This window comes from Crocodylus porosus, unplaced genomic scaffold (assembly GCF_001723895.1).
Source record: "Crocodylus porosus isolate Cpor-Errol unplaced genomic scaffold, CroPor_comp1, whole genome shotgun sequence".
NCBI classification, from domain to species: Eukaryota; Metazoa; Chordata; order Crocodylia; family Crocodylidae; genus Crocodylus; species Crocodylus porosus.
In genome coordinates, this window is record NW_017728943.1 from 100,298,504 (window position 1) to 100,311,467 (window position 12,964).

At 39.7% G+C, this 12,964-nt stretch overlaps 1 protein-coding gene across 2 annotated transcripts in view; it reads right to left on the minus strand.

The window, feature by feature from the left end:
• DISC1 (disrupted in schizophrenia 1) overlaps positions 1-12,964 on the minus strand; it is a 373,039-nt gene that overhangs the window by 223,438 nt on the left and 136,637 nt on the right. For both annotated transcript variants that reach the window (XM_019549864.1, XM_019549863.1), the window contains exons 7-8: positions 7,565-7,619; positions 1,359-1,461 (exon numbers count right to left, since the gene is read on the minus strand). In XM_019549864.1, the coding sequence (XP_019405409.1) occupies positions 1,359-1,461; positions 7,565-7,619 (158 nt within the window). The remainder of the gene's footprint in view (positions 1-1,358; positions 1,462-7,564; positions 7,620-12,964) is intronic.

Genomic DNA, 12,964 nt, shown 5'->3' on the forward strand with positions numbered 1-12,964 from the left:
CCCCGGCCCCAGCCCCAGCCTCCGGCCCCTGGCCCCAGCCCCTGGCTCCCGGCTTCCGGCCCCAGCATCCAGCCCCACCCCCCAGCTCCAGCCTCCAGCCCCTGGCCCCAGCCCACTTCAGTAAGTGTCCCATGCCGGACTGAGGCGGGGCGCTCACGGACTGAGGTGGTGCGCTCACGGACCAAGGTGGCATGCTCACAGACTGCTGCTCCTTAGAGGGAACATTGCTGGTGAGTGAAGGGGACAGTGGGATCTCTGAATTTCCAGGATCCCCAGATTCGTCACCATCAGCAATCTCTCACAGACAAGGATGACTGGCTTCCACGGCATTGCCTCCTATAACCTGGCCCGATTGCAATAATATATAAGAGGTTTGTTTCTTTAACCTATGTAGAAGAATATTTGTTACAGGACTGACATTCCAATCTTCACAACAGGCAAAACACAAGCGGCTCAACCTTGCAAGGGACTCGTGGAGACATCAGAAGTTGAGAAGGGTCAGGGCCATAATTATTTCCTTTTAGATTTTGTTTGATCCTGATGATTGTACTTAAATCTTACATTATTTATATCTGGCAAGCAGCATGCTTGCTCCCACGATAATGCATCATTTAAAAATATTTGTTTTAATCAGTTCTAAAAGGCACCTATATATAGCAGTGTATATTTTATGTATATAAGAAGCGAAATAGCTAAGGCATAGCTATAGGTAACTCTGTCACATAAGCTACTCATTAGTTTATTCCTTTAATTTGATGCAAGGAAAGAATACCTTTTCTGCTTGAACCCGTGCCCTCCTCCTCTTGAGCTCAGTAACAGGTGCTTAATGGGGAGGTATCTACTTACACAAATGGAAAGGACTGGCTAAGTTAAAAAAGCCAGTTCTAAGTCAAAAACAGAACTGTGGTTAGTATTTTTCGCCTTAATAAATAGCACAGCAATCCCAAATAAGTGGCATGAAAAGCTGTTATGAATCAGGCTCTGTATTCACATTTCACTGTTTTACTTGTTGTAAATAATATGTATGAGTGCTCTAAGGGCCAAATTGCCCTGTTGCTGCCAAAATTAGTAGTTTAATGATCTGAATAGCAGAAGCTGCCAATTATTATATTCCATTTTAAAGTGTAATTTAAAACCAATACATGTAATTATAATATCTTTTGTGTAAGTTTATTATGGTCCTTCTAAAACAAAATAGCCATAAACACTTAACTCATGAAAGTCAAGAAAGCTACTGATAGCTTATTTATTCATTTGGACTACTGTGAAGAGAGCTGGAACACTCCAGATGACTATTTCACCTCCCCATCACCAAACATTTTCTATAATGCAGTCATTCTCTCCACATAAAAACTTACCTGACACAGCAAGCATTTTGGCTTCAAGTAGAGCTGGTAGTTGGGTTTCAATATCACTCACTTTCCTCCTTAAAGTACTGCAGAGTTTTTGACTGGTACAAACCTAGATTGAGGCAGACAGCCATGATATATAATTCATTCATGTAAAAATATCGGGCAATTTAAATGGGGCTTCAAATTGTCTTGGTTTATAGACATGACATAACATTCTAAAACAAGATAGCAAACCTTAATAAAAAGTGATCTGTGATATTTCTATAAAGACTCAGAGCAGAATTCAATTGCTTTGCTATGCATTCTATTATAAAAATTAGAAAAGATTAATGGTATTCTTTGCAACCCACAGGAGAGAACTAATGCAGAATGTTCCAGTAGTATATATTGAGACTGCATACAAAAGAAAGGCTTTCCATTATGAACTTTGCTCCAATGTCCCATTTTTCAATAATGCTGCATGGTAACCAATGGAATTCAAGTAAATGGGGTTTGGAATTTAAAATTCACTAACACAGACAATATTGGGAATTTACTTATGAAATATACTGTCTCCAACCACTTGGCTGCAATTACCAGATTTTGGTCTTTTACTACAGGTGGGCGATGAGTGTCACCTATACTACTAGTTCAAGAATCTATAGTGTTTAGAGTTCATTAGATGCTGTTGGATCAGTGTGCAACACTAGCATTGTGAGGAAAGTCTTCTGGGTTCAAAACCTTCAGTAGATCTGTCCAGAAAACTGGAAGACAGGTAAGAAAGAAAGCAAAGGAGAATAGTTCATGGAGTAAGAGCTGGAAAGATCAGGAAATGACTGTGGAAACAAATACAAAGGGAAATGTATGTTACCATTTCTGAACCATGCTAAATTCCATGTAGAATCCTTATCTTTTCTGACAATTCTCATAAATTTCAGAACTCGTCACTACCCACAGACATTAGAACTCCCAAAATAAGATAAGACTACATTCAAGCTGCTCTGTCAAGAAAAGCTTGTTTGCCTTTTATAACCTTGATAATCCATTTTCCTCAATAACAAGCGGTGATGAAATATGTTGCATATAGAAAGAAACAAAAACTCCACTGATGTCTGTTATATAAGGTCCTGTAAATTATTCCCTTGTACCTGAATTATGCTTCAGACCCTGGCACCGCAAGAATATAATTAGATATATCCTAGAGACTTATGTTAACTATATAACATAAATGTAATAAGATCTACATATTATAGTTAATTTATAATATCCCATTATTTTAAATAAAAGCATCTGTTAATCATAATTGATTCAGCTATTCCTTTAGTCAACAAAACTATCCTTCAAGCTGTCACTATTAATATATAACCTCTCTGAATAGTCCTATTAAATTGTAATGCTGATAGTTCTAGTCACTGCTGTATATAATTTAGCTTTGCTCAGTCTCTAGATAGTCCACATTATTTTCTGCTCTAATTTATCCAATAATTTTCTCATGATGGTGAGGAACTATAATAGTCAGATAAATGTGCCTAAGAAAACTGAGGGTTTTCTTATTCTCAAAACTGAAATAAAATGTAATATTTTCACTGATTTCTTTCTAAATGGCACTCTCTCTCTAGGGACACTGGATGGCTCAGGGGATTGGTAATTAAACAAAGAATCTCTCACCTCCAGGAAATCAGCATGAATATGTCCCATGCTGGGAGTAACTTAACATCATTACCATGGGACAGCTGTTTGGTAATTATGTGAAATGAGTTGGTAGATTTAATCAGGTTCCTAGTGAACAGTGTGTCCACATCACAAACTCCACCATCAGAACTGATGCTGATTGGCCCTCTTGTTACCAGCCAAAGTAGAGGCACAATGGAATATATGGAAACTCAGTTATTTCTTAAGATGCTTTCTGTAAAACAGGAGTGAGGCACATTGTTGAGGCTCTCACAGTACCTGTGCTTTACCTGCCCTTCCACTTTTCCGCTGACCATCAACCCTATCACTATCAAAAGGGATCTTTCAACAAATGAAAGAGAAGGGGGAAAGAAAATACTAACGTAGCTTTACCTTGGCTGATAACAACTACATGTTAATAGTCATAACCTTTAAATCCCCATGGGCATTTGTAGACAACATGGGGGTTTAATTCTCCCTTAATTGAAGCGGTGTTTTTTTTTTAAAACACCACTTCAATTTAGGGCAAAGTAAACCCATGTGTTGTGTACACCCGTGTCAGAGCCCGATCCTTACCTGCCACTCCAACGGTGGAGACGGAAGCACCAGGCTCTATGCAGCTCAGGGGCTGCGCTAGCAGACTGTGCAGGCAGCCCGGCAGCATAAAAGGCAGGCTCCACAGAAGTGGGGAAAAAGCGGCGAGCCTGATCTCCCCCCCAACCTGCCTGCCTGAGCTGTGCGGGGGCCTGGTGCTTCCCTCCGCAGCTGTGGTGCCCCCTGGGACTGGCCGAGCTGGGTGCCTGTGGGTGGGTGCCATCGGGGGAGCCATTGCTGCCACAGAGGGAAACACCAGTGCCCCGCACCCTGCAGCTCAGGGACTGCTCTGCCCGCCAGCAGCTCACTCTCCCCTCCCCACCGTTGCAGAGGCAGGTAAGGATTGGGCTCCAACATGGGTGTACATGAGGCAGGATAACTAACCCTTTGAATATTTACTCCATATTGTCAATGCAGGATGGATGGGTATTTTTTTAAATGAATGTATAGATATATAGAGATATAGATATCTGAGAAATGCAAAGAATATATATATCTATATATATACAACTATATAAAGATATTCTTTGCATTTCTCAGATTCACCTTTCCAAAGATAATTTAATCCTACAAATGAACCCTGCAAACTAGCGCTTACATCAGTAACTAAACACAATCCCAATGCAGAAACTGAAACCCATGCGAGTAAGAATTTGTAGTATCTAGCCCAAAGAAAGAAAATACTGACACAATACTGACAAAACTGCATCTCTTCCACGTGTGATGTTAATTCACAGTGGCAGAAATGTAGCTGGAAATGTAGTTGTGGGGGCTAGAACACTAAAATTAACTCATTCTTTCAAAACTACCATGCTGTCTTCAGCATTTCCTGTAACGACTACTTAGAAAAACAGAGAAATAAAGACTGTCTATGTCTGAAGCAAAGGGCTGAATCTCTGTCAGTGTCATAATCTAAGTAATGCAGTAAAATATCAGTGCTTGATATCAGACAAAGTCCTGTATTAATTCTTGAGGGAAGGACGTGGGTGGGGAAGACTGTTCACTTTACTATGCTAGCTTTGGCTTCTGCTGCCTCAACTCAAAAATGACATTGAAGAAATAAAAAAGGTAAAGAATGGCAATGTAAATATTAAAGGCCTGGGGAAAGGAAGCAGCTGTCAGGAAGGAGAAGAGATTTCTCCTTATGATGAAGGTAAAAAAACATATAATGTTCTTTATTCTGCTCTCCTTCACACTGCCCCCACCTCACTCCCATCTCCTGGAGCACATGTAAAAGTGCCCATAGAAAATGTGGGTTGGAAGGGACCTCAGGAGGTCATTCAGTCCAACCTCCTGCTCAAAACAGGACCATCCTCAATTAGATCATCCCAGCCAAGGCTTTCTCTAGCCAGGTTTTAAAAACCTCCAAGGATGGAGGTTCCACCACCTGTCTGGGTTCCAATGCTTTACTACCTTGTGAGAAAATGCTTCCTAATTTCTATCCTAAACTTCCCTTGCTGCAACTTGAGACCATTGCTCCTTGTTCTATCCTCTGCCACCACTGAGAACAGGATTAGATATCTATATCTATCTCTACACCTATACCTTTATATTATTAGACATTTTTTAGTTTTATTTAGAGAGAGAAAGAGAGAGAGAGAGAGATTGGACTAATATTTGAAGTTACCACAAGGTTTCCCAGAGCGTAAACAGAGCTCATCTCCATGGGAAGCATGAAGGACTGGCTGGGTAAGGCAGAGAGTAGAAAAACCTCTCAATTGTTATCCTAAATTTTTAAGCTTTCATTTAAAAAAATGAAGTCCGTTATCCACATGTCTACTCATTAAAAGATATTTAAAAAGAGAGCAAGGAAGTATGGTATTGTCATATAATGAAGGTATACACAAGCACTTCCCATGCATGTGTCTATGCAAGTAAGGGAGCAGGAATGCAGTGATAAAGGGCACTGACAGAAGTGACAATTTGTCATGAGACCGGGCCCCTGAACCACTCTACAGCCATGTATTGACAGAAATGCATGGTTGCAAAACTCTTAAAAATATCAATCATTTGACAATCTGAACTCTCCGAAACAGAGAGTTTATTAATGTCTGTCAGCAAGTCCTGGGAGCTGAAGGTGCTCCAATCCATCCGCCCCACCCTCCAGTATAGGCTGAGCAAACCCCAAACCAAGCTCCCTTTGCTCCCTTCCCACTTCCCATCTGAAGATGGCACCAGAGCTGGGAAGGGGAAGGGCAAGGGCTAGAGGAGCGTGGCTTCAGACATGTAGCCTCTCCAAACTAGAGCTCAGTCCCCCAAACCCTCCCCACTACGGAGGGAACACTGTAATTTATGGCACTTCCTGTAAAGTGCCGTAAGTTACAGCAGGGAGAGATGAGATTTATAGTCTTTTTACAATTCATGCTGGAGCTGTTAGGCAGTGTATGATTGGTTCAAATTTCTTAAAATGGGACTTAAGCTTCCAAAGGTTTCAAAATGCTGAATTACAGATAGAGGGGTGGAGACACCTAGAAGTGCAACTGCAACATTTCAGGATATAAACAGATTTTTGGTCAAGATCAAGGTAATTTTCTCTCCTACTATATAGCATTACAGAATTATGGGCATAAAAAATAATTCAAATCTCTCTTCAAAACATCTACAACTGGCCACTGTCAGAACAAAACTAGCATAATGTTCCATTCTTATATATGCAACTTCTATAACTGTTGTAGTGGTTGGAAACTGCAGAAGAAGAAATTGAAAGTCAGACGGGAGCTAAACAAAAGCAACAGCATCCATGATGAAACTACAAGTATACTGCAAGTCTCACAATACTTTTGAATTTAATTTGAAACCATCAAGAACCAAAACTCCCTACAAAAATCTGCAAGTTACTGCATGTCTTAGTAACTGTAAAAATGGATAGTGTACCTACTGTTTATACCCACACTGAGTATGACAGTGGGCACAAACAAACTATTGTACTTATCAAGTATGCATTCACATGCCCAAACCATACAAGAATATGTATAAATAGTTTTTTGAATGAGCCATTGCTTATTTCTTGGATACAGTTTCAAAAAAATTAGTCTTCTACACATCATTTAAGGCACCTGTGTTCAAAAATGAAACTCTGAATCAACTGAGCACAAACTACTGTGATGGACTACTAGAAATACAATGGAACCAGGGCCCCTATCTCACACAATACCTTTGAAAATCCCACCTGTCACGGATCAAGCAGCTATACCACTACGTATTATACAAATATGTGACCCATGTGACAACCAAGCCCCCAGCTCTGTAAGTTATACGTGGCTTTACTTTTACTACAGAAGTTAATAATGGGATATCTTGCCTGCTTAAATTTAAGCACATGCATAAGTATTTTCAAGAATCAAAGCCTCCAAAGGGATGATATAAAAATGAAGGTCAGTACTGCAGAACATAGAAATGCAATACAATCCACCGGCGTCAAAAAAATTATGACACATTACACGAATGTGTCTAGTGTTTTACTCTGCTGAGATTAAAAAGGAATTTCCCATAATCACCCCTCAACTTGATTACATTTCCACCAACATAAATTCCAAATAATTACTCTGCCTTTAGAAGATTTATTCTGGAATTACACCTGCAAAACAGGTATGAGGATAAGCCCCTCTACCCTGAGAACGAAGACATTCAATTGTTATTAGAGTTCACTTTCATTTCATAAAGCTTTTCTAAACTGAGGCCAACAGATTGGATTCCTGAGTGAACATGAGCCAAGAAATGTTACATTTAATGCACTGCTCCACCTGCTTCCTTTGGCAGACACACATGCATTTATACTGCCTTCACCAGGTTTAAATTTCCCTTTTTTAAATAGATGTTTAAGGATATTTACACACGAAGCAAAAAATCATTCAGGAGAAATCCATATATTTCAGCCTTTCAAAATACTAAATATTACATTAAAAAAGTAAAGCATTATCTTAGTCTCTTCAATGTACTGAAAAGAATGCTAATTGACATATACTTACTTTGGCAGCAGTTTCTTTAATGGACATGCTGAGTGACTGTTCTTTTTCCTGAAGGCTAGAAGGATTAAAATAAAATAAAAATGTTGACCTTCTCTACTAAATCATGCTCTGTTACACAACACACTTTTTCATATAGAAGCACAAAGGTTTCTAAATTACTCATCCCAGCATGAAGGGCCAATTTCAAGATAAAATTCCTATTTGGTTCAAATTCTCATTCAGTCTTTATAATCAATAACATTAACATGTGAATCATCAAAATGGAAAATCACCCCTCTTCCCCCCGCAACCTCATTCTAGCCTCATTTTTAATTAAATAATATATTGAGTCAAATCTAAGGCATGGATTTTTTTCCCCCATTCAACATGGGTGGGGGGAAACCCCTGTCCTGGATTTGAGTACCAGCCCAGGGGAGGCAGCTGGCGCTCCATGGGGGAAGCAAGTGGCAAGGGGCAGGTGGGGAGGTGGGGCAAGAGGAAGACTGCCTCCTTTGTCTCCCCCTAGTTTTGCATTCTTTGTTGCTTGCCACTCTGGTACAACAGTGAAGGGGAGCTTGCTTACTTCTATACTCTGAGAAGCACAGTAAAACTAGTCAGCAGTCCGCTTTACCTGCTGATTTTAATTTACTATATAAATGAAAATATTATTTCTATTACTCCTACTTAGTAATTATACAGCAGCAGTGCCTAGGAGCGCAGGCCAGGGACCAGGACAACAAAGTGATGGACCGTTCACAAACTTACGACTGCCCCAAAAATTGTGTAATAAAATTACTGTATTTTCTTGCATATAACTATTGTTTTTTACTTAAAAACCATTGCTGGAAATTGCAGCATACATTATATGCAAGAAATACAGTAAGAGCAGTTTTTACCTTACTAGACAAAGATAAAAGTAAAATCTGCACATGATTGCAAAACAATGGGTAGGCTCAGCTTCCTAGCTGCTGCTTCTCAGGTACTTACTACAAGTGAGAAGTACAAATACAAAGAAAAGATTTTTTTTCCTACATTCTGCCTTTCAAAAATAAGGTGCGTTTTATTCCAGGGTATGCTACATGCTAGGAAATATAGTATCTTATTATAGTCATGTTTCTAACATGGGTAGAAAATACATGAAACCCATCAACCTGTCTTCACTTAAAAAAAATGAAAATATTTCTATTTTGGTTCAGCAGTGTAATACAAGACCAAATATTTGGCCCGCACTATTCAACTGCATGCTCAAGCCTTGCAGGTACAACTGACATGTACACAACACTGAGAGGCCTACTAAATTGGGGCATGCATCAGTGAATAGCCAGTGATATAGGCTACAGTGGCCGCAATTATACAAGATGCTGACTGTGCAATCGTTACTGCACAGTCATTTAGTACTTCTATAAACAAGTAACCGGAGTTACTGCACAGTATCATTGCCAAACAGCTGTTAGGTAACACTGACTGCGCAGTAACTGGTTACTACTGCACAACAGCATTGTATCATGCTTCCTGCCATGTTACGCTACTTACACAGTAGTAACAAGCTAATACTCAGTCAGTGTCTCATGTAGATGAGGCAAGTATATACTATATTATGAACCTGTAGTGTGAAAAAACCTTGGGGGGAGAGACTATTCAGGCAGCAAAGCCAAAAACTCAAAAGTTAGAAAATGTCAAAACTGCAAGCTTCATTTGACCCCTTACCTCATTGGTACATTAGTGGACTATTTAATTACATGATCACACACTCACTACTATATTTTTTATAAACCTGACTCATTCAGCACACACTACAGATGGCAGTCACTTCATAAGCAGCAAATTGATATTTCATTTTACAACGTGTGGCCCAATTCCTAACTTAAAGCACTTGAGTGCTTCACAAAAATTCCTCATTTTATGTAAAAGCTATTAAGTCACAGATTCACAAACTTGAAGATCACACAATCATTTTGAGTGCTTATTTTGTCTTTCTTAGCCCGATCTTTCTGAAAGCGTAGTAGGAATAGTGCTTTATGTGTTCAAAGCATAGCTTTCAGTGCCTTCACTTGCAGTCAAATCCCAAGCACTCTTGTAAATCTTAGATCCCAGATGTCTTAAGCTTGCTACCTAGAAAATGAGGAACACTGTTAATGACTTCCTGTAAAAATGTGGTTTAAGTATCCTGCCCAGACTTATATAGAGGCTCTGTAGCAGAGGCAGGGACAGAATCCAACTACCTGAAGTGTCAAACCATTCCTTCCTCTCCTGCAACTCCACCTCATTCACCATCTAATCAGAGAGGTGCCAACTGTGTGTTTGCTGGCATTCTTGCTGCCACTTCCAAGGAATGAAAGCACCCCTTGGAGGGGTGAAGCTGAGGGGCTCCCCACTGCCCATGAATTTAAATCATTGCTCCCAGCAGCCCAGCTAGGGCTGCCAGGCATGGGGAATCAAAGCCTCCTGGCAAGCAGAGTCGAGGGGCTCCACACACAAGGTAATTTAAACTTCCACATCTAACAGCCCTGACATGTACAGAGATTTAAATTTCCCAGTGAAGGAAGTTCCCCAACTTTCCCTGCTCCTGATCAGGGCAGCTTTGGGTTGTTTGGAGAGCTGCAGCTATCATATGGACTGGTGTTGACAATCAGCTGACTGTTGGCACTGGCCCCGAGGACAGCCCTGGGACAGCAGGAGACTTGGGGCTGCCCAAAGGCCAGAGGGGACAATCAGCTGATTGTCAGCAATGGGCTGGTTAGAGACCCAGGGCTGTCGGGGGCTGATTCTGCATTGAGCCCAAGATAGCCATAGTGTGTGAACACACCATGCATTCAATTTAAGGCACTGTACAAACCTATCACAAAAATGTTCTGTATCAGGGGTTGTGAACTAGGGGTACACATTCTATATTATATATGGATGGCAGTCCCACATCTTCCAGTGTCCACATGCTCCAGGGTGGTGGGGGGAGAGGGCGCACTTGAATTAGTGCCCGCAGCATCGTGTGTACTCAGCATCCCACACTTCAAAATTGTGGTGGGGGCGCTGTAACTAAAGCTTGTTCAACGAGCTGCTGGAGTGTTATAATTAGGACAGCAGACTTTATTACCTGTTCTAATGCACGCTAATTAGCACGCATAGGAGCAGAAGTCCATCACATGCACAGGCGCCCTTTGTGACTGGTTTCCTATTTTATGGAGCTTTAAATTGACACAATTGACACATTAATCATACCATGAATGTAACAAGTGCCAGGGAATTGTGTATCACTACCTCAAGTGCCTAGAAACGTAGTAACAATAATGAAAGTATCTCACAGCAAATGCAGCACTCCAGGATTGATATACAGTATTATGTATATAAATTCAGCTGTTTGCTGACTCTTATCATTCCTGAGCTATTCTACAACCATTCATTGATGATGCAAATCTACTGCAGAACAGAATTAGGAAGGTACTTACAGAAAGACCAATAATATATGATCTACCTCTTCACTGCTCAACTCAGCAACATTATAAAAGAAGAAGATTACCTCCCATATTTATATCTGCCCTAGAACTCTTGGCAATAGTTACAAGCTGATACAAATTTCTGGGACATTTAAATAGCAGAGAATAGATGCAAGGTAATGGTAAAAACTACAGGGAGAGACATTTACAAAAAAAAAAAAACAGTGAAGATTGCAGTGCAGTGAAAAGGTCCCATGATCCGCCAAGATGCAGCAGCAATGAGCTCTATATGAGCAAATTTCTCCATCAAAATCCTTGCACCACAACTGAAATGATACAATACAACTGGGTCCACTAAACTATGAATTGCCTTTTTACCAGGCAAAATTTAATCCAAAGTAATTTCTTTCCACAGGGTTTTGTGCTCCCAGATTGTACCAAAAAGAAATAACAAAAACTTTTATCATCAAGAGAAAAGAAAAATATCCAGTTCATGTGACAAGACAGCCAAGACCTTCAGCTACTGAACTAAAGACCCTAGGTACATTAGCCATGACAGCCTGGAGCTTCACATGGGCTAAACTGCTTTCAGTATCTGAGCTAGCTCATTTAAAACTAGCTCAGGTATCTCTACTTTACACCATATAGACATATCCTAAGATAGAAAGATAGCTAAAGCAGATGGCATAGGTGGCAGAGTATTTATAATGTTCCTCTATCAAAGTTCGAAAACGTTCTGTAGGTTGGAACCTTTCCTATACATAGGCAACATGACTAAAGTACTTGCAATTGAAATTATGCTATTTTCACCTTCTTGTGCCTCTTAGACGGATGCCAAAGGGGATAAAACGGTTAGCACTTCTTTTTGCAGCTACTGGACAGTTCTCAATCACTTTAAGTATATAATAATCATCATTTGAGCTGGTCATGTTACATAAAAAGAACTGGGGACAGCAGGCAAGCAGTGTGCTTAATTGAATAAATAATAGGTGACTGCCCCAATTGTTCTGTAATGGAGTTTTAAAACCCAAAATCTAATAAAATGTGAAGTATGGTTATAGCCAAAAAAGTAAGATTATAAAATAGTCCTTTTAGTAGATGTTTTTGTGTGTACACACACAAAAAAAATCACGTTTACTTATTATTTCACTGAAAAGAAATGCAATTCTCTCTCTTTTTAGTCATTTGTACAGCCAGTACAGATATGGAAAAAATAGGACTTTTTTTCTGGCTTCCATTTCTGTAAAAACACTGCGAGCTATGTTCTGTCTGTGGAATCTATGGGCATTTATACACATGCTCCATAAATGGAGGGGGAATTGAAGCAGCTCCAAAAGCTTCTCATGTATCGGTAACCCTGAGCTTAAGAGTGGCAGTGGGGGTGCTTTAACTAAAGCTTGTTGAATGAGATTTAATTAAAGTGCTCTTGCTGCCCTTTTTTAGCACAAGGACACTGATACAAGAAATGCTGGAGTCTGCTGGAGCGCAATAATTACCATGTTCCAGCAAACTTGATTAATTGAGTAATTGCAGTGTGTCGTGTATAGGCGCCCTTTTTTACTAGTGCTGATTGATAAGCCAGGAAAAAGCCACCTAAATGTTCAGGTCCAATACTGAGTTGGCAGAGAAATTAAAGGAACACTCTTTTTTAAAATCAAAATATTAGTATTATAAAATGGAATCCTATAATGCCATTTCATTGTTCAGCATACAACTACATGCTTAGAGAATTAATACTATAAATTAAAATTAATCTGAGAAATACAGTTTTGTTATGTTGAATATAAAACATAATATCTATCTAGGAAAAAAATAACATTGGTCACCCAAGATGAAGGGCGCTGTTTAAGAAAGGTGAATTTAGAGTGAGATATAATTTTTAAATTATATGGTTGGAAATTTGCACTAAAAACTGGGAACACCATTTCTGACAAAACACCTAATAGGTCCCCAAAGGCTTTAAACAAAATATTGGAGCAACATACCTTTC